Source organism: Rhyacophila brunnea, unplaced genomic scaffold, assembly GCF_057557595.1.
Source record: "Rhyacophila brunnea isolate RB1 unplaced genomic scaffold, BYU_Rbru_1.0 scaffold_17, whole genome shotgun sequence".
Lineage (NCBI taxonomy): Eukaryota > Metazoa > Arthropoda > Insecta > Trichoptera > Rhyacophilidae > Rhyacophila > Rhyacophila brunnea.
The window spans coordinates 21,902,593-21,929,070 of NW_028232827.1; the positions used below are offsets into that span (position 1 = coordinate 21,902,593).

A 26,478-nucleotide genomic window follows, 5' to 3' on the forward strand; every position below is an offset into this window, starting at 1 on the left:
AGCGTCAGTATTAACTGAACCCCAAACGTCTACGATTAATACATCATTTGTTTGGGGATCTTTAAATATCGGGATTGGTTACAGTCAGGCACAGGAATTATGCGGTATTGTGGGAATTCCATTCATGTCTTCGGAAACGTTCCAAAGGCATGAAAAAAAAGTTAGCCAGTCATGGAAAACTCATTTGTGTGATCAAATGTCGAAGGATATAGAGATCGAGAAACAGTTGGCTATAGAAAATAATGAAATTGATGAAAAACACCCCTATATAACGGTCATTGTTGACGGAGGTTGGTCAAGAAGGAGTTATGGCCATAGTTTTTCTGCCAAATCCGGAGTGGCATGCATCATCGGAAAACGAACAGGAAAACTTCTTTACCTAGGTGTTAAGAACAAATATTGCCACATTTGTACCATCGCAGCCAATGAAAAAAAACCAGCTTAGAAACATGAGTGTAATATATCTTTTTCTGGACCATCGACAGGCATGGAGCAAACCATTGTAGTTGAGGGACTAAATTATATTTTTGACAAACATCAAGTATGGGTAAAATTTTTAATAGGGGATGGTGATTCAAGTGTATTTGCTAGGGTGCGTGAGAGAGCACCGTTTGGGTATAAAATTAAAAAAATGGAATGCGCGAATCACATGGTCAAATGCTACACTAGCAAACTTTATACGATGGTTAATAACGTAAAATACGATACGAAAAGCCGAAGCTTATTGCGGAAGGAGATTAAACGTCTCAAAAGTGCTGCACGATACGCTATAAAACGATGCGAAGGCAATATCACTCAGTTAAAGTTGGATTTGAAAAATGGACCCAATCATGTATTTGGCGAACACTCTTGAGTGCCGTGCAGATTACTTCAAATAATTAAAAGTGTTGTTATTAGTCGGCTAAATCGTCAAAATCGTCTTAAGGCGAGACGTTTAGATTTCACTTCCAGGTATAAAAAACCAACTGTCCCTGTAAGCAACCAAGCTGACTGTGAATATGGCCCGCATGCTGCCGATTCAGATATTCCACAGTTGGACTTACAGGAGAAAATGAAAGAAATTATGGAATCTTTACAGGCTGGGGTTTCTTGCGATACAGATTGTAAGCAATTGCAGTTGGCGACAGTAGGGCAAAGTGAAAATTATTTGTGGATTGATGCCAGGCATAAACGTTTGACAGCATCTAAGTTTGGGAATATTTTCAAAATGAGAAATACGACACCACGGCATAATACTGTTAAAAATATACTTTTCCCAAGTGATATTGTGACAAAGGATATAATGTATGGCAGGAAGAATGAACGCACTGCTATTGCCTTATATGAAGCAAAAAACAAAGTCACTGTTATGCCTTGTGGTCTTTATAATAAGCTTATAATAAGTATCTTTAGAATCATCTTCAAATGTGTTAATCTTGCCGATTTTTTGAATAATAAAATGCCTAATTCTTGTCAAATTTGGGATCACAGAGATTATCAATATAATTTTTTATCGTGAATATTTTACAAAAATTATCTCGTAATAAATTATACTAATGGTTTCGTAAATGCGTTTAAAAATTGATAAACGTAAAAAATCTTAACACCACTGCACAGTTATGTACCGAAATATGACTATATTTTAAAACATTAGAGCGAGAGGTTTAAAAGAATACTATTTTATGTAACAAAATTACTTTATGCAGTCATCAAATGTTTAAAATATCTATAAAGGATAATAAGGCTTCAAAATTATATAAATAGATTATCTACAATGTTTAAGGAGTATCCAGGATCATCGTTTGAAAATACAATAAAAACTCAATTTTGACCTTCGACGAGCATGTCCCCCCTTAACACATTGATCGCCAACTAGTTTTACATAAAATAGTTAAAAAATGATTATTTGTTTCTAAGGTATTGATACACCCCTGTTACAGGCGGGCTTCTCTCGATGTAAAATAATCATTTAATAGTCATAAAGTCAAAACGTAACCCTGACCTCTAGAAACGGTTTCATAAAACATCTAATCTGATTCCTTAAGTAAAGGCCTTTGTCCGGTGTGTGAAAATCACATATTGGGCGGAAGTGTAATTTAGATAAATTTAATTTAATTTAAAAAGTGTAAATGATGATGGATGAAAGAGATAATTTTAAGACTAAATATAAGTATTCAAATATAATAAATTTTGCCGCGTATTGCGCAACGGTGAAATCCTCGCGCGCCGGCGCCAGGGTCAGGCTCGTGATTCGCCGAATCAAAGATCATGCGATCAGATTTGGCCAATCACGAGTCCCTTTTACTAGTCGGCGTGGGTACGGGAAATTTAAAAAGAAATGAAAAAAAAAAAGTTAGTAAGCGTCCTTTGTAAACCGTGTACGGACCTGCGTAACTAATTGTAAAAACAAGATATGTAAAGGACTACAAAGTGACGTTGTCCAACCAAATATTAAAATATATAACGCTAAGACCGCACGAGAAAGACTTAGTGTTTTATTTAATTTTACCAACATATATAAATCCTTTTTTTTTGTGAATCCGGGGTTCGATGGACACCTGAGCTAGCCGCTGGAACCCCGGGCATCTCAGTATTATTTGACAGGTTATGAAAGAATATAATGTTTTTTTTTCATTTTGATGATTTTTTTACGTAAGTATTGGTTTTTATGATGTGCCGGCCACATTTGTCCGTCGCGGCGCCAACAAGTTAATTTATTCTATTGCGCCGGGCCGGCCATTTCGCCGGTCACCTGTCCATATGTGTTGACGAGAGCATGGTGCCATTTCGCGGTCGAATTATATTTAGATTTAGATAATATAATAAACAGAAAAGGCACAAATACAGAATAAAAGTTTTCAAATTGGGTAGTATAATACCTGGATACACATAACTGGAAATATACGTATAGGTACATACCTTATAATCATTTTTGTAATTCTATTTTTTTATTATTTACATATTTTTTATAATCTATTTAATTTTTATTTTTATATCAATAAAAACACATTTACAATTTAAAAGGAAAACTTTTTTTTTCATTATGTACATTCTTTACATTAGTGAGCCTATATTTTGTGACTGGGAAGACATATTTTCAGGCCAAGTGGCAGTAATTATACAGAAGGGCCATGCCGGTCACCGTGTATCGAAAAATACACTCCGCGCGTGCCCGCCGGCGCTGTAGAACAACTCTAAGGGCTTGCGCAGACAGAGCGCGGTCAGGCGGTCTGCGTTCCGCGTTCGGAGTTCGGCGTTCTTTGTACTGTATGGACTTCATACTGTATGGGTACACAGCCGGCGGTCAGACCGCGCCGGTCAATTGGAACGCTAGAGTTCTAGAGTTCTATGCCCGGAATTACAAAGAACGCCGTACCTCCCGTCCAGTCCCGTCATAGGAATTTGAGCAGTCACACAACATAGAGCGAAACCACACGGGGGAGTGAGTACGCAACAGCGGTGCTTTCTCACTTCCACTCGCAGTCGGAATATAGCGGTCTCGTATTATGCAGCGCCTGTGTCACAACGACGTTTGTATACAAATGGAACGCTTATTGTTGACCGCCACCTGTCTGCTGTCCCTGAACGTTAGCGGTCAACGGTCGGTTGAACGCAGAACTCCGACCGCTCTCTGTCTGCGCAAGCCCTAAGGCAGGTCTTCTTTGCCGGTCACCGGTGACCCCCATGGCCCCCTTAACGTAATCCAATGCCGGTCACCGGTGACCCCCATGGCGATCAACGTGTTAAGAAGATAGGCTTTAAATAATCGCCTAGTATGAGTCTTCGCCACTGGATGATAGTATACACCATGGGTGGCCAACCTTTTCAGCAGCCGGGCCAGATTCTGAAAATGAGACTTCCTACCGGGCCGCACAAAAAAATTTTTTATTATACAAAACAAAAAAGAAATATATATTATAATATATTAATAAAATAAAACAAAAATGAGAATCCAACATATTTATTAGATTAGACTTTTTTTAAATAATAAAAAATAAACAAAATAATATAGTTTAGTGAGAAGTTTGATTTTGTGTGGCAGAACTAAGTGCATCTATATCGAGTGAGGTTGTTCCTACAAGCAAACAGTTTTCCAAATGCACATCATGCATCAACGTGTTAAGAAGATAGGCTTTAAATAATCGCCTAGTATGAGTCTTCGCCACTGGATGATAGTATACACCATGGGTGGCCAACCTTTTCAGCAGCCGGGCCAGATTCTGAAAATGAGACTTCCTACCGGGCCGCACAAAAAAATTTTTTATTATACAAAACAAAAAAGAAATATATATTATAATATATTAATAAAATAAAACAAAAATGAGAATCCAACATATTTATTAGATTAGACTTTTTTTAAATAATAAAAAATAAACAAAATAATATAGTTTAGTGAGAAGTTTGATTTTGTGTGGCAGAACTAAGTGCATCTATATCGAGTGAGGTTGTTCCTACAAGCAAACAGTTTTCCAAATGCACATCGGTGATTCGTGTTTTCACTCGAGATTTGATATGCTTCATCCGACTAAAAAGCTGTTCACACGTGTAGGTGTTTCCAAATAGTGAACTCATCTTTAGAGTATGTTTGTAAAATGAAGGATATTTCTCCTTGTCCAAATATGTTTTGTAAAACTTTTTCGAACCAACCTGATGGAATTTCTCCTTCAACTGTTCATCGCAACATATTTCACAATGTTCCATTTGTAAATTTCCCGGTAATAAATTCACGTCTACGGAAAATGGCGATGCAAATGCAGCAAAAAGCACACGGTGCTTTTTAAAATCTTGAGCCAATATCGAATCTCAATTTGCGAAATTAACACATCTAGCGGCAGCTGTTGATATTATTTTTATTTTCTCACTGCTCCGCGGGCCACAAGTTGACACCCAGTGGGCCGCGGGTTGGGCACCCATGGTATACACAAAAAGCCTCAATTTTGTATGCATAATATTATTATGATATATTTATTATATGCACTTCGACTTCTGATGTATATTGAATATTCATTTACTATTTGTTGTCATCATTCTTCTTCTTCTTCATTGGGACCTAATGATTTGGCCGTCGAGCAGAAGCCTTCTCCACAACTCGGCATCCAGCGGCACTTAGAGCTAAATGTCTTGTCGTGCCTCTTTACTGAAGTTTATATATATATATTTTAAAAACATTTTGGTTAAAGATACCTTTATTATTATAAATCACAAGCTACATTCCTTGTATTTGTGTTTTAATATAAATTCAAGAAACTTATTAAGCTAATTTTGTAGGTATTTTATTTGTTTGGAAAATTAATATATTTTATTTGATTGTTAATTTTTTAAAAATTTAAAAATTAGTCAGTGTATAATGGCTTCTATGTCACTAAACACGCCACTATTCTTAACATTATAATAAATTAATACCAGTGGCCTACTTTTAGGAGGGGCATACCTACTGTTAAAGCGAATAGTAACACTTGCGTACAGATAACATTGACAAACACGTCTTCATCAGTCAGCACGCAGGTGATAAATTCTCCTTTATTAGTTAATGCAATTAATAAAATATTCGTCTTGGTAATTTTACAGTTGGATTAGGGTTAAATAATACAACAGGTGATGGTATGCAATAAATTCTATTCAACAATAACATGTACACACTGAATGATTAAAACTGCTTAATGAGTATCCAGTTGTATGAAAATAATGTAATCTTTCTCCAATCTTTTCAAATATAAATACATAGTACCTATGACTTAATTACATAACAATAAACTCATAAGAAATCCCCAATCAATATTTATACTGTAATGGTTATCATTGGTTGTTACATATATTTAATGAAATGAAATATTTACTTGAGGATTTGATGATTTTCACAATTTTATGTAATTTTCTTAAAACACTGAAATTATTGCACGTACCTAATTGCTACCACCCTACGGTGGTGTAGTCGGAGGAGCAGGCACTCATTGTAATTATTTGTTGAATGCCGATTAATAATACTTCATAATAATACTACATCATAATGGCTGTTGGCTATTCGCATAATTCTTATCCAATTAACATGACGTGGTTTTTTAGGAAACAACTTTGTTTACAATACTTATTGCAACTCGCACCCCGCATCATAAATAAAATTAAAGATATATTTAATACCAGACGCAAAGGGTGGAGGTAAGCTGTTAAGATCCGATATAAATAGTGCATACTAAACTTGTCAGTCATAATATGTATTTGTTTTCATTGAACTAGGACTACAAATTGCAGATGGTGCTGGTTAGTTATAAAAAATTAATTAAACCCTGCCTAGTCGGATCTTAACAGCCTACCTCCACCCTTTTCCACTGCTTAATACCAAATAATTAAATTAAAGATAAGATAATTAATTACTGGCTTTCAATGCATAGATCGGTCATGATGTTGAACTAAATCAATTTTAAAGTTAAATATGCGATTGTAAATTATTCCTCATTTTTAACATTCTGTAAATGAGGTTTTTTCTTCATTATTATTATTGCAAAATAAAATATTGAATGATTTGATTTTTATAAAATTTTACATATTTGTGGTTGTCAACAGAGATGCCAGTAGGTCATAATGTTGAAAAAATAATTCATACAGAAATAATTGTCCAGTATTTATATTATTTTCCACATCTAGCCACCCTAGACATGTAATAGAAGCAGCAAAATGAGTAAGGAGTTTTCACATTCCACTCTGTAATTGCTTCATATAAAAAATTATAAGCATTTTATTTACAACATTGAATTACATAAAATGAACTTGTATACAATATTAAGTACAATGATAGAATTTTCATTGAGTGTTTTGACCCATCGAACATTAATAAAAAAAAAAAAATAATACTTTTACTCGGCATAGGGTTAATGTATTGTTTAAGGGTCCAGATGTCATAATCTATGTCGATGTCAATACCATAAAATCTCCATTTTGACCTACGTGGCGCATGTGGGCCGTTAAGAACCACACCTCACTTACAGAATGTTGAAAACAGTTATGTAGAACAGGCATGTCCAACACGTTAATCGCGGTATGGATTATGGTCGATCGCACCATATGCCAATAGGAACTGAAAAAGCGTGTATGTTCAGCTGTAATACAATATGATTCAATTGTGAGTTTGAAGGGAAAACATTAACTATTCTGATTTTAATTTTCTTTGATATATATTGCATCACTCACTCAGCTAAATATATAACATTTGAAATAATTGAAATAATAAGAAATAATAAGAAAAAATAAAAAACAATAGTTTAAAATAAATAATTAAATATATAAGGTTGAAGGATGGTAATGTGAGACTCTGGTAAATGGTAGATCACTGCCTACTTCACGTATTTAACTTGGAAGTTAATTCCCTCAACTTGGTACATATGTATTTGGATCCATTTAAACCTCAGCTCCTCAAATTCTTAATTCCTCCACATTCAATATGGTGATCCTTTATGGTTGACTTTTATGACTCCAGAATTTTCCTGAAAATATCAATATTTTAATATCCGCAAACATTGCAAAATTAATCTTTCAAAAAAAGAGCATCATGATACAATAAATTAATTACTTTACATAATAAGAAAGTAAACATGACATTTTGTTGTGAGTCATTCCAATTATAAGAGACAATTATAGAGTGCGACAACCCAGAGTGTGTCCAGGATTCCTGCAGCAACCCTCTCCACCTGCCCCTATCCATAGTGGCCAATTTCCAGCTTGGTATCCCAAGTATGCGGCAGTCATTGGTAGCTTCATGCAGCTAGTGAGTTTTTGGTCTGTTTACTTTTACAGCCCGTTCACACGGTGACGTATCGTCTTTTTTCAGGATCGTGATTTATAACGAATCGTTATTTTTTTTAGTGGCGTAAGATCTCTTACGAGCGAGTTCACATGCACCTACGGCTTTACGAATCGTGAAAAATGACGTATCCGTCTGAACGCGACATACGGTTTTGTCAACACATCATGAATGCAGATGCGGATAAAAAGACGGATCCGTCGTTGAAAATATATAGAGATATATGAATGAGTTCACACTATATTGGTTTTTTTTGACGGATCATTTTTTTGCGATTCGCCTTTCGTCATATGCGGGGTGGGGTGTAGGCGGAATGCAGGACGGGAGGGCTTGACGGATCGCATAGAATCACGATCCGGTACGAAACGCCGTGTGAACATTATATTATTATTATTATGAGTTGTATAAATTACCTGTGCACTGAGAAAGGATAATTGACTGCCTGGTTGGTTGTATTTATTGGTGATCCTTGTATTGACCAATCGCATTGGAGACTTGGAGCGGTTGGCAATCTCTTTGAAATGGCGACTCACTTTGCTTATCTGTAGTAAACAAAGATATATATTTATAATACATGCTACTCTCCACTCCCAGAAACTATGAATAGATTTTTCATTTTTAAATCCTTTCAAGTTTCAAAGTATTTGCTATAACACTGTCATCTCCGAAAGAGGCGGGAGGGTCTGACGTAGGATCTGATATCCCTCCCGGACCAATGAAGTGTGGTAGATGAGGTAGGTAATATCGTCTTTACAGCCCTTCTCTCAGTGACATGCTATTAGTTGACAATGCGTATTACGGCGAAAAATAGTGTATTTTATTTTTCGGAATACATTACAGGTTACAGCGTATAGGTACATTTAACAGAAATATTTATAAAATAAATAAATTCGCGGAGGCGTCGGCTCCGAGCAACATGAACAAATCGACGCCCGAGAGCCCGGAAACCGAATGAATGAAACCTGCTTGGGCTCCGGCCCACTCTCCGAAAAATAAAGTAGGTAATAATACAAAAAAATAATTATTGCTTGGCAAAATCGATCAGACATATTTTACAAAATAATATTAAATCAGTTTTAGAGTTTAGACTAAATACATTATATTACATTGTATGGCATGGGATGAATGAATTTAAATTTAATTATTATGCAATGAATTTAAAATATAAATGCTGCTACGGTAATTATTATGCAAATGAATTTAATAAAGCTTTAGGTCAATGATTTTAACGTTACGTAGGTGCGAATTTAATGGCAAGGCTGCTGATAAAATTATTAAAGCTGAGAAAAGTAATTATTATTAAGGGGGATCCTTATACCGACAGAGGCACCTAGCGGAAAAATACGAAGCTTGCAATTTGAGCCATTTTTTTGATAATTCACAATTTCAACTGTATTAATTAATAAATATATATCTGAAAACATTAAAAAGTCAAAGATAAACTAAATTGTAATAAAATGTGAATTTCTTGCAGGGTCCCTCCCATCTTATCATATTATATTTTCTGGTCATATTTATTATTAAAATTTAGTTTATTAAGTTTTCAATTTTTTAACGTTTAGATTTTTGTATAATTCATCGTTTTAATATTTTTATATTTATTTAAAAAAAAATTATAAATGTGTATAACTTGAAATCTTTTTTATTTACTATTTTACTAAAATTTGTAGTTTGTTCTCAACTCGATTCAGTATGTCGGGAGATTTACAAAAATGTTTGTACTATACTCACATCAATTTCAATACCATCCATGCTGCTGTCACTGAGGAACTCCTGAGATCTCTTGGGCTTACTGAATTTGGCTACCTTCGGTTTTATCTGGCTGACAGTGTTCGGCTTTTTCGGTATCGACCAAGTCATATTGCCCTGGGGATAAATTGAAAATGCAGATAGAAATAAAATTAATTTGACCATGAGCGAGAATTCCAAGAAATGAGTAAAGTTATAGCCAAATTGCATAAACAGACTCAACGACTCTCACCGGTTGTCTGGTCCGATTGAGAAATGTTATTTAAAAACTTTGTTAGTGGTACTTTGTGAGTGCTTTGATTGATTTGCTTTTATAATGATAGTCGCCTGACTTTATACATTATTTTAAGAGACAATAACACCCAGGGCTTTTTTTGTAATGTAACGTGGTGGAACGGCATTCCGGCACCTTTTTTCATAGTATTTTTAACATTTCAAAAGCAATTAGACGAAACAATGTTCGCGCTTCCATAGTGCAAGTTAATTTTCCTGGATCGTCTCCTATGAAAAGATAAAGGTATCTGAAAAACTATCGCGTTTGATAATATATGCATTGAATTCTATTACCATTTCTTCAAATCAATGTGAACGCGAATTTTCGGAAATGAATCTAATTATTACCCCAATAAGAGCTTCTTTGAAGACCAAAACAGTTTCTGGACTTTGTTCATCAAACTCGTTGGACCACCTTTGACACTTTTTGGTCCTTCAAAATACGTTGATAGGTGGTTACTCAGTGGAAAACGTTCAGAAGGAATCAAGACGATTTGCCAGACGAAAATTGGACTCACCATGGCCCCAGCCTGGGGAATTGACCAGATAAGTGAGATAAAACATCACAAATTTGCTCTAATCGTAAAAAAAAAATCGCCTAATTGTGAAATGCATTTTTTGGTTAATGTTTGTTGATACACTGAATACCCTTAATTTTACCTTGAGCACCACTTGAAAAACGCTACTATAGAGTGTCACACTGCCTTTAACCATACTGATAGGTAGGGGGGCCGCCAAAGATCCTGGACTGGGGGCCTGCTTCAGGATGTGGGGGCTATGGAAATCACTATATACTTTTATTCAAATATATGATGTTTTTATAATTTTATTTTGTACAACTTCAGTTGTTTATTTGTATATGCAGGGGTGGCTCTATCTTAAGGGTTCGTAGGGACTATCCCCACATCGGTATCATGTCAAAAATACACGTCCGATATTTGTATTATTGCGCTAATATACCTAACTATTTAATTTATTTTATCCATCTAAACCCGTCGCAATCTTATAGTTAATTTATTATTATTATACAAATAAATAAAGCAATGATTGTAAATGATGTAATAACATAATGATGAATACACAGTATTAAAGCAATTAATTAAACTAATACGCCCTATTTTACGGTTAATTTTATGGCTAATTAAGAAAGCTATGGCGTCTATTTTTCGATGACCGGGGTCACTCAGTCCCATCTCGTTGTACAAAGTATGTGAATGCATTCATGTTAGTATATACTGATACACCCCTGTTACAGACGGGCTTCTCCCGGTGTAAAATAATCATTTAGTAGTCATAAGTCGAAACGTAACCCTGACCTCTAGAAACGGCTTCATAAAACATCTAATCTGATTCCTTGCTCAACTACGTAATTTTTCTTATTCATAAGTAAAGGCCTTCGTCCGGTGTGTGAAAATCACATATTGGGCGGAGGTGTAATTAAGATAAATTTAATTTAATTTAAAAAGTATAAATGATGATGGATGATAGAGATAATTTTAAGATTAAATATAAGTACTTATTCAAATATAATAAATTTTGCCGCGCTTGCCGGCAACGTTCAAATTTCCACGCGCCTGCGCCGGGGTGGTCCTCGTGATTCGTCAAATCAAAAGCATCACGCGATAAAATTTGGCCAATCACGCGAGTCCTTTTTGCTGGACGGCGTGGGTACGCGAAATTTGGAAAAAAAAAAGAAAGTTAGTGAGCGTCCCTTTTCCAACATGTGCGGACCTGCGAAACTTATTGTTAAAACAAAATATGTAAACGTGTAAAGAAAATGTAAATATAAGATAATACCAAGTTACGCACGAGACAGACGTGGTTTCATTTAATTTCTTCTCAATTTAAAATAACTTTTTTGTGAATCCGGGGTTCGATGGACACCTGAGCTAGCCGCTGGAGCCCCGGGTATCTCAATACCTACTGGGAAGCGAATCAAATATCACCCCATGGTGAGTAAAAACGCTTGCTGGATGTCGTTGTTCAAAACTGATAATGGTAAGTCTATAATCAATATTATTATTAATTGTTAATATTTTAAGCACCCTTTTTTGGTGTGATTAAGTAACGACTCAGATAATCATATTATTTATTCTGAAAAAATTACTCATTTCCTCATTAATAAAATCATATTATTATAAATCGCTTTGTACATAATGTATAATATGAGAAAGTAGGTAGGAATGTAAGTATATTTAATAATTAATGGCTCAACCCCACCACCTAGAAAGTCGTAAAGCCGCCACTGTGTATATGTTTGTTAGGAAAAGTTGCTTTAAATGATATTTGAATATAATTTTCTTTAACCGCTTCACCGTGGAGCATTTAATTACTATTTAATTACCACATTTAAATAACATGTTAATTATATTTAATGGCCACCTAATGAGGACACAACAGCTGAGGGGTCAGCGCTGTAAGGATTAATAGGTAAGAAGTTTGGCATGAAGTGTGTTCCAGCACCTTTGTTTTTTTTAAAAAAAGCCCTGATAATACCTAATATGAAACAAAAATAATATGCTAGTACAGTATAACCTCGTTTTTACGTGCCCGGAATTCACGTTTTCCCGGCAATTGCGTTTATTTTTTTCAGTCCCGATGTATTTCAGTACATTTAATACCCGCATTTACGTTTTTCTTTCCCGCGATTCACGTCGGAAATATTCAAAATATGCGAGTTACGCGCACTTGACAATGATTGGGTCGTGACATTCGAACGATTTTTCAATAAAAATTTTAATTGAATGTTGTTTTTTAATAAAACGTTATTTTTTTAGAAACATAAAATTTAATTGTTCTTTTTTTCAATACCCCCATTTTCCCTCCAATTAGGTTTTTTTTCTTCAGTCCCTTAAAAAACGTAAAATAGGGGTTATACTGTACATAAATACAATCAGAAACTTGTCAGACATCCAAATGATATCTCCAATAGTTTGTGGTGGCGTCTAAAGTAAAAAAATATGAGGGAAGAATGTTTAGCGAAATATATTTTGGTGTATTTATATATTTGGATCAAATACACATTGAAAAGAATAACTTTTTGGCCAGCCTCGGGTTTGAACACGTGGCTGGTCAATTAATGTGTATTTGATTCAGTCAAAAAACCCTATGAGTCGGCCAACAAATATTCCTATAAAAATATAATATAACCTTCACTTCGTGGAGGGCCATATACTCCGATTAGATGGTAAGAACATGGTACCTAATTTGCTTTACTTTTGTTACTTTTACATATAATTTATAATACTAACAAGTGTGTTAAGAACCAATCAAATTATGCAATGGACATGTTAGACTGACAATAATATATGTGTAAAGTTTACATTGTTTGGAGCAGGATCAAATTCTATCGCAGGAAATTCTCCATTCTTGTTACTGGTTACCGGTTCATTCTTTTTCTGGTCATTGTTTACGGCTTTTGTCAAGTTTTCTTTGGACTTCTTGGCACTGTTCAATATTGACACATGTGATTTCTCCAGTTTCTTCAGCTGACTTTTGAGAGAAGCCTGTACAAAAAATTGTCAAGTAAATTATATAACAAAGAAGTGTGAATTTCATTAAAATAACGGCTACTAACTAATGTTGAATAATAATATTGTTGAAAATGATAAAGATCATGTGAGTTATGAAAAATAGAGCATTGAATTTATGTAGGTAATTAATTATTTGTTTAACTTACATTATCGTCTGAAGTTTTCTTTATAGACTCTTTCATAATGGCGATCTCCCGTTTCAGCAGCTGTAAGAGAATTCAACAAAATAATGTGTAAGCATTTCAATGTTTTTCGACTAAATCGGTACATACCTATGTAATATTTCATATCCACACAAGTTCTGAAACCATTCATCATAACCATTAGAAATTCTGTCGACAGAAAGAATATTTTCCCAAACATGTGTACAGCGTTTTGGTTCCTGCTAACTATTCCTGTCACTGTCGCTTAAGGTGAATGAAATTCCAGTAAAATGAATAATAAAAATGTTTGCATTCCACTATATAATATGTCAGGACAGGCTATCGGGATCTAGCAATTTTTTCTATCAAGAATGACTGTCTGATTTAATTACATACCTAATAATATTACTAGGATTAAGGCAGGAAAGGCGCCCTAGAAGAATGGTTAGGGCTGCACCTAATTGTGGGCAATCTATGTTTAAATGGTAGTTTAAAGATAAAAACAACATCAATTTAGTTTGCCAATTTGCTAAATTTTGCATTTTTACGTAAAAAGACTAGTGAGCGAAAGGTATTCTTGGAGACATTGTGTGGTGTCCGTGTCCATATGCTTCAACTACAGAGCAGATGTGGACTAGGCTAGGCATATTAAATAAACATTTTGAAATGTTTCATTTTGGGAAGAATAGTTTCGCAAGGAATAAGAAATGATGTCATGTTGGATTGTTGTTATTTGAGAGGCAGTATCGATACCTGGTTAGTGTCTTCCAGCAATGCCTGCTTGTCCTGTTGGCTAGTCTTGAGAAATTCTATCTCTTTGTTGAGTTGTTGGAAAGAGATTTCGAGTTTAGCTCGCACATCGGTGCTACTCTTAAGTTGAGACATCAGCAACGTGATGGTGTCACTTTTGCCATTCAATTCTGCGGTGGCCGTGGCAGTTTCGTTTATCATTTTTTTTATCTGCTCGTCAGCTGCATATCTATAAAACAATCACACAAACTTGACAATGAGGTAAAAAATCTTAGGTCAATACTGCACTGAATACACCACGTGTTGGCAACTTTTGAGGAGTAATATTACATTTCGAAAACGTCAAGAGCATAATATACTATGTAAATAGAATTAATAGTTGTAGACTTAAATTCCCTGGCAAACTGTTGCTTAGTATTTCTGTATAATTAGTAACATCCCATCTGTTTATTTAACTCAATCTGAGGTGTAATGTACATTTTTGATAGGTCCTGTAAATTGGTATTATTTTACTTTTTATAATAATTCATTGATGTTATTTCTTTATAGTTCAGTATAATTACAACGTTTTTCTTAGCTCGTATTCTTATCTGTCCGGTGGTTCTTTGTCCGGTACAAATCTTGCAATCGATTTTTAACTAACTTCCCGACTAGCTAGACATTTGAAACTTTTAGAATATATCAGAACACGATGCCAATGCATTTTTTTAATACTTTTAGCCATCTTTAAGTAGAATTGAATTCATTTTCAGTTAATTCTGTTTTGTATGAAAAGTTATTTCGACACCATTATTGGTTGTTAGGGGCTGGGGTCCTAGCAAGTAAATTATTAATATATACGTGCATTACTATGGAAATCAATATGACATGTCAAGTACAAATTTTTTTGATCGTTTAAGCCAGTCAAGTCAAGTTTATATGGTTCAACAGAATTTAAAAATGTTGTATATAAAAAGTTCTTTTTATCTTGTAATTATTTTTATATGAGGTGTCTATTTTCAGCCATTCCATTCTATTCATTAAATCTACCCATTTTATCACAAAGAAACCCAAAGTCTGTAAGTCAATCCTTATTTTCTTATAAGTATAACTGCGAAAAACTGCTTTTTATTGTAACAAATTATTTCATTTGCCGCAAAATACCCCACCCCGCCTCCGCTGAGCCATCTAACTTTGATGTGTAAGGAAAAATTGTTAAATTTAACATTTTCATATTTAAAAATGATTTAAACAATCTAAGTTGTATTTATTGGTCTTGATCATGTGTCATTTATTATTTTTGTTTCTGTTGGCAATGAATGACGATATCATACAACTCAATTCCAGCATGAACTGAACAAATGGGTGGCGACCACTGTGAAAACAGACAAACAACAATAAAATAAATCAACTCACTTGTAGTTATTAAATTCATTCTTCAATTCGTCAAGATGGTTTTTGATATTAGCGTTGTCCTGTTGGACGGCCCTCCCAGCGATAGTCTTCTGCTGTAAGCTGCCATTGACGTCATCCACCAAATCGCACAAGTTCTTCCTCTCGTCTTCCCAAAGCATTTGCTCCTCCCGAATAGCCGCTCGACACTTTTCCAATTCCTGCTCAATATTCTGTTTTTCGTTGCACACAGTCTCCAGCTTCTGGCGTATATCCTCAAAGCCCTATTAATTTTGTAGAAACTATTATAATAGAGACGCAAGAATAGGTTTGTTTGACTAATCAACCTTTGAAAATGGTCCAAAAGTCTAGAATTTTCATGATTTAATATAACTTGTGCAGATAAGTTTAGGATACTGTAATGAAAGACTTCAGCATTACCATTACGCAGAAAACTATATAATATTACCATGACTGTTGTAGGCGATTATTATGATTCGTGATTTTGTTGAAAAAAGATGAAGTATTGATTTTTGTAAGCGCTAATAAAGTTACTGCCTTTTACTTTGTTGCAGTTTTTAATTCAAAAAATTCAATGTATATAAAATCTTTCAGAAACATTGATCACGAAACATACAAAAATACAATGATGTATAATTATTAAGAATATGATCTGTGATCGATCAAAAGTTCCTTGGCGATTGACCTGTTGGCCATATCTGCTATGACCAGCTACTAGATGTATGTCTGAGACGTGAAAGAGGGAGATGAGACAACACGAGTGGCATGTTTGTCCTTTCATTTTATGACACATTCTTCATTCAGACAGTATGAAAACCCTTATACCTCTATGAATACAATATCTTATATTAAGTCGGTGTTTATAATGCGAACTGAAATCAATAAAATGAATATTAGATACGTATCTACCTGATTTAAAAAAAAAAATGTTTACACAATAAAGCTATTCTTTATTTAATTTTTTCAAGGCATAAAAACACACTTACAGTTTGTTGATTCAAAAACTTTGTGTTCAGAAAGTATTCGTTTTTTTGGAATTCTAATTTTTCACTTTTCACCTCCTCCAATTCATCAGAAACATCCTGAAACATACATAATAATATAATGATGTATTGTCCGTCAACAAGAAATCGGCGATAACAGGAAGTCGCTGTAGTCACATGTAGAAGACTTCTCAGTGACGTACCTGTCATGGCGGCAACGCATGTTTAAATATTATATTTTCCTTTTAGATGCGACTCCTTTTTTTCTTCACAATAAACCAAAAGTTTAATAATAATAATTTCAATATCACTCTTGATCATTTTATACATATTTTTAATATAAAAAGCTTCAAATTACGTAAATTGATAGATTGGAACACCTCTGGAGCGTAAAATGAAATGATAAATTTGGGGGCGTTCCTCATTTGAAAACGTAAGTGTGATTAGCTGCACTGGACAGGATTGCTAGTTCACAGAACATGTGAACATACATTGTTTATAGCCGTTATCTTTGTCTTATCAAGTCTGTTGTCTGTCTTAGCTGTTTTAACTACACAGCGTAATGAAATGTAAGATTTATTATTTAATGATAACAATACCTCGAGACCGAATAGAGCAATGACATAGACTCCTAATTAATCGATTATTTAGCTCTTACCTCATAAAATGCTGTTAGCAAAGACTCTATAGCAAACGATAATTTAACATTTAACAGGGATAAGCTACTGGAATAGAGATTAGTGACATTATCAACTTTGTAACGGCATAAATCAATAAAATTATTGAATAATGAAATACCATAAACATCTGTTTGTGATCGTTAATCATTCCGTTCTGGTGTTGGGCGGTTTCTTCGAGCTGACAGAGCTTTTCGTTTAGCTGGATCTTCTCATGATTGATGGTCACAACAAATGCATCATGATTTGACAGAGCCTGCTTCAACAGGGCCAACTCATGTTCGGCCTGCAAGATTCTGCAATAAACAATAAACAAATAGATTTTGTATTAACTATTTCTTTTATTCAACGAATAATTCACAAGATTTAAGAATGTACCATTCTAATTATTGATCATACATAATTTTGAAAAACACTTCTGAGAAAATATATTATAACCAATAGAAAAAATCTTTTTTAAAAAAGTAAGACACCCGGCAGGAATCGAACCTGCATCTCTTGGGTTTACGCCCCGCCCCGTCCACGCATTATCCACTATGCTACGAGGTAACATACTGGGGGTGACACTTGTAGTAGATCCGGCGTGCCAAATATTCAATCATGAATATTTGGAATTAATACACAATTGCATGTACAAATTTGATAATAATTAACATATGCCTATTAACACCTGAGACTTGTGTGTTAGGTAGAATCAATCAAAATAAAGTCTCATAGCTCGCAGGTCACTTCTGCTCTTAAAGCATTTTTCCCTGCACTCACGTGGCATAGTTTTCAATCCCGATATTCTAGAAAAGTTGTATTTTTATGCACCCGTCAATTACATGCGTGGTTGCAGCCATGACCTATTTTGGGTGAAAGTTGCTTCCTCATGTCAGGCTCACCAGGCACCAATAGCGAGGACTGTGCGGCTGGTCAATGCACTCCCTAGGGATGTAGATATTTTTGGCGATTCATTATATATTCTGTTTTTTAAATTCTATTTTATTGTTTAATTTGTATTTTTTTTGAATTATTATTGTTTTTATTATATTTCTTTTGTATAAAACTATTTTTTGCTTTGTTTTTTTCTCTAACTGATTACTTGTAATTTTTATTCTAAATGTCATGTTATGAACGTCCTGAATTAATAATTTGTTATGTACTCAATGTGTCTTTTTTAAATAAATAAATAAAATATCAAATATTATAGAATATAATAGAATGAATCTGAAACTCAATTATTAAATATTATTATTATTAATTATTAGGTAAGGAAAGGAAAATTAAAATCATACTGCTTGTCACATTGAGTCTTGAAGTGTTCCTTCCCCACTCTTTCTTCAAGCAACGTATTGTTCAAAGCTACCACCTCCGTCTGAAGCGATGAGATTGCGTGCTCCCTCTAAATAAAAAGAGAGTCCAATATTGTACTCACATATTTATTTATATAAACATCATGAATGTGTGTTATGGTCGAGTTCACTGGGAAGAAATAATGAATAATGAATTTTGACAACACTAATTTGTTAAAATAACTCATAACCTCGTGTGCAGTCAATAGCATAGCAAAGTTATGAAATAAAGACACCATTTATATATTATGCAGCGACAAGCGACAGTGTGAAAATGCACATTTATTTTTGTATTTCCTGATAGTCTGGAGGATTTAAGGTGTGTATAGAATAGAGACCATTATAGCATCTGTTAACGGTTACGATCCTCCTTTTACTTTCGTTGCACATATTGTGACCCTGTAGTGACATTGATTTGGTGAATGGCATTTATTTGGATTTTTTGCATATTCACTTATGGTCCCATTCTGCCTGCCGCTTGCTGCAGGGCAATGAAAGCCTCAACGGTATCTTTTTTTTAATTTATGGCCTTTTGAATATCGATGTTGAATAGGAGACATGCGAACGCATCTCCTTGTCTGAGGCTATTGATAGTGTAGAAACTATCTGATAATTCACTTTGGATTCTGACTTTGCAATCAACCTATTTCATCATAAATAATTAGTAAAGATATATCAGCATCATTAGTAAAGATAATAAACGATGGTTGTCACCGTGGTATCGGTGATATGAAATATATTCACCTGTGTCAGATCATTGGTGATGCTTTCACAATCTTGCATGATGTTAGCGAGGGAGCGGTTATCTAGCTCTCGCTGTTCTTTGAGCAAAGAAATCATATTGAGTTGGTCGTTGATCTGATTTTTCAGTTGCTCTATCATCTCACTCAAGATTTTCTTCGATTCTGACCAGTTAGACTCGGCCAGATCTCGCATTTGTTTCTCAACTGAAACTGTAAAATATGTGACATTAATAATAATAATAATAATATGTCTAAACATATTGAAGGTTACCTCTATATACAAGAAGCCTAAATTCTATGACAAATGATTATATATTAGCTACATTTCATTTTTCAATGCAGATTAATTTGTAGCAGACTTGACACTACTTTCACCTGCATTTACTACTCTTTATTCACAACGATTATAGTGATTGTAAAATGTTTTAAATTTTTTTGTTTGTTTTTTGAATGTTGAATTTATAGATAACCATAGAAAAGTTAAAATTCTTTATGTTGGCAACACATTATTTGTAAATAAAAACACAATAATAACAGTCTGATGATAGAAGTTACCAGCAAGGCAGGCTATGTACCTACGCATCTCCTGAGGGCAAGAGAGGACTTGTATGGTCGAAACTGAGTCGGCTGAACTACGCCACGGAAGATTTTAGAATGCTCGGTTAAAACATTATTTCATAATTTGAATATTTTGACCTGTTTTGTCCACTACTAACACTAAAAAAAAAAATAAAGAGTTATCTATGTTTTTTTCTTGGAATAGTAATAATGGATCATTTGAGAAATAAAAGTCTTTTTATAGAACGTTGAAAACAGTAAAGTTATGTAGGTATAATTTACAATCCCATTTTTAACAATAAATTTGATTTATCCAACTTCATTAGGTACCTACTTGAGCTCACACGTCAATGTTGAATGTCGAATGTCGATGTTGAATGAATTACGATGGAAAATTCGTAATGACTTACGTTGCTGTTGGAGATTCTGCTTATCGACAGTGTATTCCTCCTTGATGTGGTTGAACTCTGCTTTAAGTTCGTTGATGACCTCGATAGCTCGCTGATAAGAATCACAGAGCGTCTGACGATCAGATTGACACGCCTTCAGCGATTCGCCCACTGCAGCGAAATGCTCCCCCAGGATTCCGCAAATGGAACGTGTATTCATCACCCTTATGACATAGTTTTAGTTATTATCATTATTGAGATGCATATATTATTGTAATTCTTCTTGGTCGAGGCTGCATAGCTTCAGGTTATGCATAATAATTATTATGGTGATCCAAAAATGAGTAGGTAGCATAAATGATTCACTTAAGTATTTACCAACTCGTCAATTGTTAATTTATTATTAGTTATAAATGGTAGTATCTCACATTGTTACTCCATATTATATTAATTAATATTATATAAACTTTTCATAATTATTTAGATATAATGTAATATGGTGAAAAGTCTAAGTAAACGATAAATAACCATTTAAGTTTATTTGGATAATTTTTTATTATAGACAGAACTGTTCAATATCAGTGGCGAAGGGTGGAGGTAGGCTGTGGAAATCCAACATTAACAGTGCATACTAAAACTCTGTCAGTCATACTTATTTGTTTTCATTGAACTAAAAATGCAAATTGCAGATGGTGTTGGTTAGTTTTTAAAATTCGATTAAATGCCTAAATCAAACCATAATAGTGGAGGTAGGGTGTGGAGATCCGATAAAAATAGTGCACAATTTTTCAGTCACACTTATTTGTTTAAATTGAGCTAAGAATACAAATTACATTATGGTGTTGGTTAATTTCTTAAATTCAGTAAAACCCTGCCTAACTAAACCATAATAGATAAAAATATTCTTCTATCGACTTATAAGCTATCTAAAATTATGTTTTAATAATTTAATTGTTAATGGCATAACTTTAGATATTTTATCGATAGAAGAATATTTTTATCTATTATGGTTTTGTTTAGGCAGGGTTTAATTTAATGTTAACAACTAACTAGCACCATCTGCAGTTTGTATTCTTAATCCAATGAAACAAAATAAGTATATCTGATGGTAAAGTTTAATGTCCATTATTTTTGTTGGATCTCTATAGCACACCTCCACCCTTCGCCACTGTTCAATAACTACACTTATATGTGTACCTCCCTAAATACCTGTTTAATGTACCTACACTGCGCTATAACACTGTGTGGCAGAACCAAAGTTTAACCATTTGAAATGTGTTAAAATATGAAGAAAATTACAAGTTGGTACTAATCAACCTTTTAAGAAGGTACTGGTTTTAAGCAAATTATAAAAAAAAAACTTATCTTCCCACATAGATAATTAAAAAATATATGTGTTATAATTATTAACTCATTGATCAAACAGGAATATTCTGCTGTATCCGAATCGATTCAAATACCTCCTCACATATCATACTGCCCTGATACTGTATGATATTAGATAACTAATTTGGTCTCACATTCCAGTCCTTCAGGCGATGGTACACTATTACAGCTAAAGAAGTTTTAGGGAGGTACCTACTCAAATATTCCTATTCTCATTTTGCTATCTTCAACAAATTGAATAAGCTGAGTCGGTCAATACAAACTTGGACATGATGTCTTCCCTGAGACGCAGATCAATTTGAAAGTCTCCATCGAGCTTCTCGTACTGCATCTGGACTTCCAACAGTTGCTGCTGCTGTCGCTCACGGACACCTTCAAGTTCTTTCACCTTTTCTTGAAGCTCCCACTTCACCGCATCGTTGGCAACCTTTAGACAGATATTAATATAATACCAGAGGAGGTAATAATTTTTTTATTAAAATATGAAATCAAGATATAGTCCGAGCGGCATAGCGAAAGAAAGCGATGCAATAGGCTTGATTTAAGTGCAGTTGAGTAATAGTAACCGTAACAGATATCATATTCGCTTTATTATGAAATCGCATCTGTGCATATTCAAGGTTAAATTGTTCCACTATACTACAACTAACCATATGCTACAAAATGCATTTCTCATACTGTTTGTATGGAACGAAGGCACACACTATGAGCAGCATGTGATGTCTGGCTGCGATTTATTTACTCTGTCTACCGCTTACCACGCACCCCTATACTTTACCAGGTACATTCCCCATTCCTAGACACTCCGCACTTTGATTCTGGCGAAGAATATCTGGCCTGCATATATAACCACGGATGGCATGCCTACCTACGAGTTTCTGCGATCTACGGCCTCCACAAGTGGTCATAGTACGGCCCTAGTATTCCAGTGCATAAGGCAGTAGCTTCTCTAGGGTTTTCGGGGCTCGATTCCCGGTGAGGTCACAATACTTAGTGATTTTTTCAAAGCCCGGGTGTTAATGTGATTGTTATAATGTGTTAATTAATTATGTGATATAATATAATATAACGTCGCCACAGCCATACGAGCTACTAGCGCGAAACGAGGCGTCGATGACGAGACAATCATGACGATGGATTGAAGAATCAGAGATCTTGCACCCGCCAGTCATTTCACTATTTTATTACTTTTTACTTTATTATTATTTATAGACAATGAGAGAGAAAGTTGAGGAACCTAAACTCCGACGTACTGGATCGAAAAATACGTAGGTAATATTTTTTATTTAAAACTATTAGATCAAAACTTTGTTTTTCAATCAACCGACAAGATTCCCAAACCTCTAATCAGTAGCGCACGGGTTACCGCTGGGTGATTATGGATGCACAGTATGGAAATATATATTTTTCAAAACAATAAGAAAATGACTTGTGTCAAAAAATGATTCGAACGATTCTTTTTGGATCGATTTATGCGGGTGAGCTAGAATCATGGCCCCCACATCCTGAGGCGGGCCCCCAGGCCACGATATTTGACAGGCCCCCCAACCTATCGATAAGGTTAAGGGCAGCGTAATGTTCTTTAGTACCTAGTGTTTCCTAAATGATATTCCGTGGAACTTCAGGGTTCCGCGTAAAATAAAGGGTAGGTATTCCGTGTATTTTTTAGCGATTTTTCGTATTTTTAAATAAATCAGCTTGCATTGTCGGAATCATCATATTATGAAGCACTGAGCGCGACCCTCTTTTGTGATAGCCAAGTTACATCTGACCCTTCGCCATGTTGGATAAATAGTCATTTTCATTAGTCAGGAGACACTAAAAATAATTATAAAATAAAATTCTACCTGTCTTATAGTGACTTTTTTACTATTAAAGCTTATAAATTTACGGTGTGTTTATCCCATTTAACTAGTTGATCTGCCACGTTGGGCCCCTCCTGAGCCCGGGCCCCCAGGCTAGAGCCCTGTCAGCCCCCCCCCCCTTTGTGGGGGCCATGGCTAGGACATGGCTAGGACCAACATATTTATTTACCTACGCAATAATTAATGTTTTCCAAATGATAATAATAGTAATATTTTTATTTGTCTTGCCTTCATTTGTATAATTTTGGCTGCTTCTTTCGAAATCTTCGCTTGCAATAAATGCGTATTGTCGATCGGCATTGTGCGTTTTCTATTGATTGCAGATAAATAGTCTGCTTTACGTGTGTTTTCGTCCGATTGCTTAATCGCTTCATCTGGCGGAAACTGTAATAAAAATACAGATTTTTACAGTATTTCCACATCATAATATGCTGCATAATATATTGGAAAGACATTATTAAATAGTTTTTCACGAGCAGTGAAAATGTTTTATTATGGTGTAAAATTGAACACTGTCAAAAAAGTTTCCAAAATACAAAAATTGGTTGGAATAACAGTTACCATTTAGAAACTAATAAAAGTCGTCAATTGTAAGGCTAATTTACCTGATACATCTCCATTTTCTTCGAGATTTTGTATGTTTATCGAGTATTTTCAGTCAAAATGCAAGGCGGCAATGTACTACGTGAAAACAAATGAAACACGAAACAAACCATAAACAACCAAAACAAATATATGGCTGTTGACACGACATTTTATACGGCAAGGTATACTTTATTATTTTATCTAAATATTTTCGGAAGACGTATGAACACCAACATCACCAACAAAATAATTATTATAGTAAAAATATAGCGAAAACATGTAGGATTTGTGCTAAACGTCAGAATACACACGGGATTTATTTTAGCGGTGACCTCTATTGGCGTAAAAGAAAAATCAAATTTTCAGGTTGTCTATTATTTTTTTATTATCATATTTACACATGTTACACCGAATGTGCGAAATTAACTATTACATGAAATGGGCAAAATTTTAGCTAATTCATGTAATAGTCAAGCCTGTCGCCTTATTCATGAATTAGGTAAATTTTCTGCTGAGTACATGAATTCGCCAGGGTATGGAATTCCTGAACTGTCAACTTGACAGAAGAAAAAGTGAATTTAATACGGATGGTTTTATTAGTTATAATTATTGGACATAATATAATATTATTATTATTAGGTTAGGTTAGGTTAGGTTTTGTAATTCTTAATTAAATTACTCAACTGAATGTCCATTTTGAGGTTAGCTATCAAGTGTCAACAAACTATCACAAACATTCAATCGACCATTGCAAGTTTGATACCCAAGCACGAATCAAATCGCGAAAATACTTCGATTATCATATTATAGTTCTAGATTTTTTTTGCGCATGGATATGAACGTCATTGTAGGATTGGTATATTTTTATATTATAATCAATGACATTTGACACATTTGTTTAGTATGATTAGTTGCAAAAAATACCACAGGAGCGCGATCATCTATTTTGACCATAGATAAAATTTATGTACATTTTGACCAATGCATGAGCATTTGATACATTTAGTTTAGATGCAAAAAATACCACCGTAGCGCTACTATCTAATTTGTCCAATACATGAAGTAGGCAGAAAAATTACTGCCGAATTCACGCACTCTTCAGATATTTTGTCTAATTCATGAATAAGGCAACGGGCTTGCATTTTTCATGATTTAGGCAAAATTTTGCCCATTTCATGTAATAGGTATTCAATTTCGCACATTCGGCGTAACATACAGACAGACCTACAAACTTATCTGAAGAATGGCCAAAAATGGAACTACGATCTATCATAGGACGCCATATTGAAAAACGTCATTCGAATGTCAGATTTTGCCAGTTACGAGTCGTGATTGGGTAGTTTTCGACAATGGCTCCCCATCTCATTCTCCAGATAAGTTTATAGGTCTGTAAAATATATTTTTAACTCTTATATTTAATATTTATAATAATATGAATGAGAATTATTTATAATAATATGTACATAATCAAGAATTATTTTCATTATTTTTTAAATTTAATTACCTAATGTCTGTTGGCATGACGTTAATCTATTAGGTACTCATATTGAAATATGAGTCATCATTATAGAAAATATAGATATTATACCTAGTAAGTATTACAAAAATGAAATGCCATACCACGCCAAAATAAATGGTTCCTACATTTTCAACAGCGAAAGGGTCGACAGGCGAGTGGGGGTTAGAACGCTGCGTTTGGTGTTTCATATTTGCGGTCACCCGTACAGATTTTTCAGCCTCGTTTCATTGCATAATAATCAACGCATAATTTGTGCAGATTTTAATGTTCTTTTATTCGACAATATTAATTATTAAAAATCAACCTGTTTCTGAATTATCACCCATTTAGCTCAAACCAATACATTCATTCAAAGTAATTTGTATTTCTAAAAATAAATAATACCTAGTCATTGAAAATACAAATGAAATACTCGATCAACCCTTTCCTTGGTAACGACTTTTATGTCACGATGATGACATAATCTGATCTTAAGATATTATCGAAGTTAATAAAATGGTATCTTTTGACCATGATTGAAAAAAGCCAAACCATTCCATTTATTTTTTAAGTAAATGGTTGTTTAATTATTAATTAAGTTTACATAATATTAGAATTATGCATAATTATGATTATTTGCAGGGGATTTAAATATTATATTTAGTAGGTATTATCACATATTTGGGAATATGTAACAGATAACCTAATTTATATGCCCTTTCTTTATTAGAGACAAATAACCCTACATAAGATTACGTAACCATTCAGTTGGTATTTTAAATATGAAGATCACCACAAGTCAAGGGTTAAAAACATACACACTACCAGCTATAGAAATATTACAAT

At 34.2% G+C, this 26,478-nt stretch overlaps 1 protein-coding gene across 3 annotated transcripts; it reads right to left on the bottom strand.

The window, feature by feature from the left end:
- Positions 1 to 5,575: 5,575 nt before the first annotated feature.
- On the bottom strand, positions 5,576 to 24,284 carry LOC147073835 (uncharacterized). Of its 3 annotated transcripts, none has more exons than XM_085944192.1 (15): positions 24,155 to 24,284; positions 23,778 to 23,933; positions 21,948 to 22,111; positions 20,320 to 20,522; positions 19,353 to 19,561; positions 18,552 to 18,658; positions 17,396 to 17,570; positions 16,601 to 16,696; positions 15,618 to 15,877; positions 14,226 to 14,451; positions 13,476 to 13,535; positions 13,120 to 13,302; positions 9,506 to 9,640; positions 8,284 to 8,316; positions 5,576 to 6,140 (listed from the first exon to the last, which is right to left on the bottom strand). In XM_085944192.1, exons 1-15 carry the CDS (start codon positions 24,167 to 24,169, stop codon positions 6,111 to 6,113), a joined length of 2,052 nt encoding a protein of 683 aa, XP_085800318.1. In that variant the 5' UTR covers positions 24,170 to 24,284; the 3' UTR covers positions 5,576 to 6,110. The 3 variants fall into 3 exon arrangements, with proteins under 3 accessions (XP_085800318.1, XP_085800317.1, XP_085800316.1); XM_085944191.1 differs by having other exon boundaries at positions 5,577 to 6,140; positions 8,270 to 8,316; XM_085944190.1 differs by lacking the exon at positions 5,576 to 6,140 and adding an exon at positions 7,276 to 7,457 and having other exon boundaries at positions 8,188 to 8,316.
- Positions 24,285 to 26,478: the final 2,194 nt, after the last annotated feature.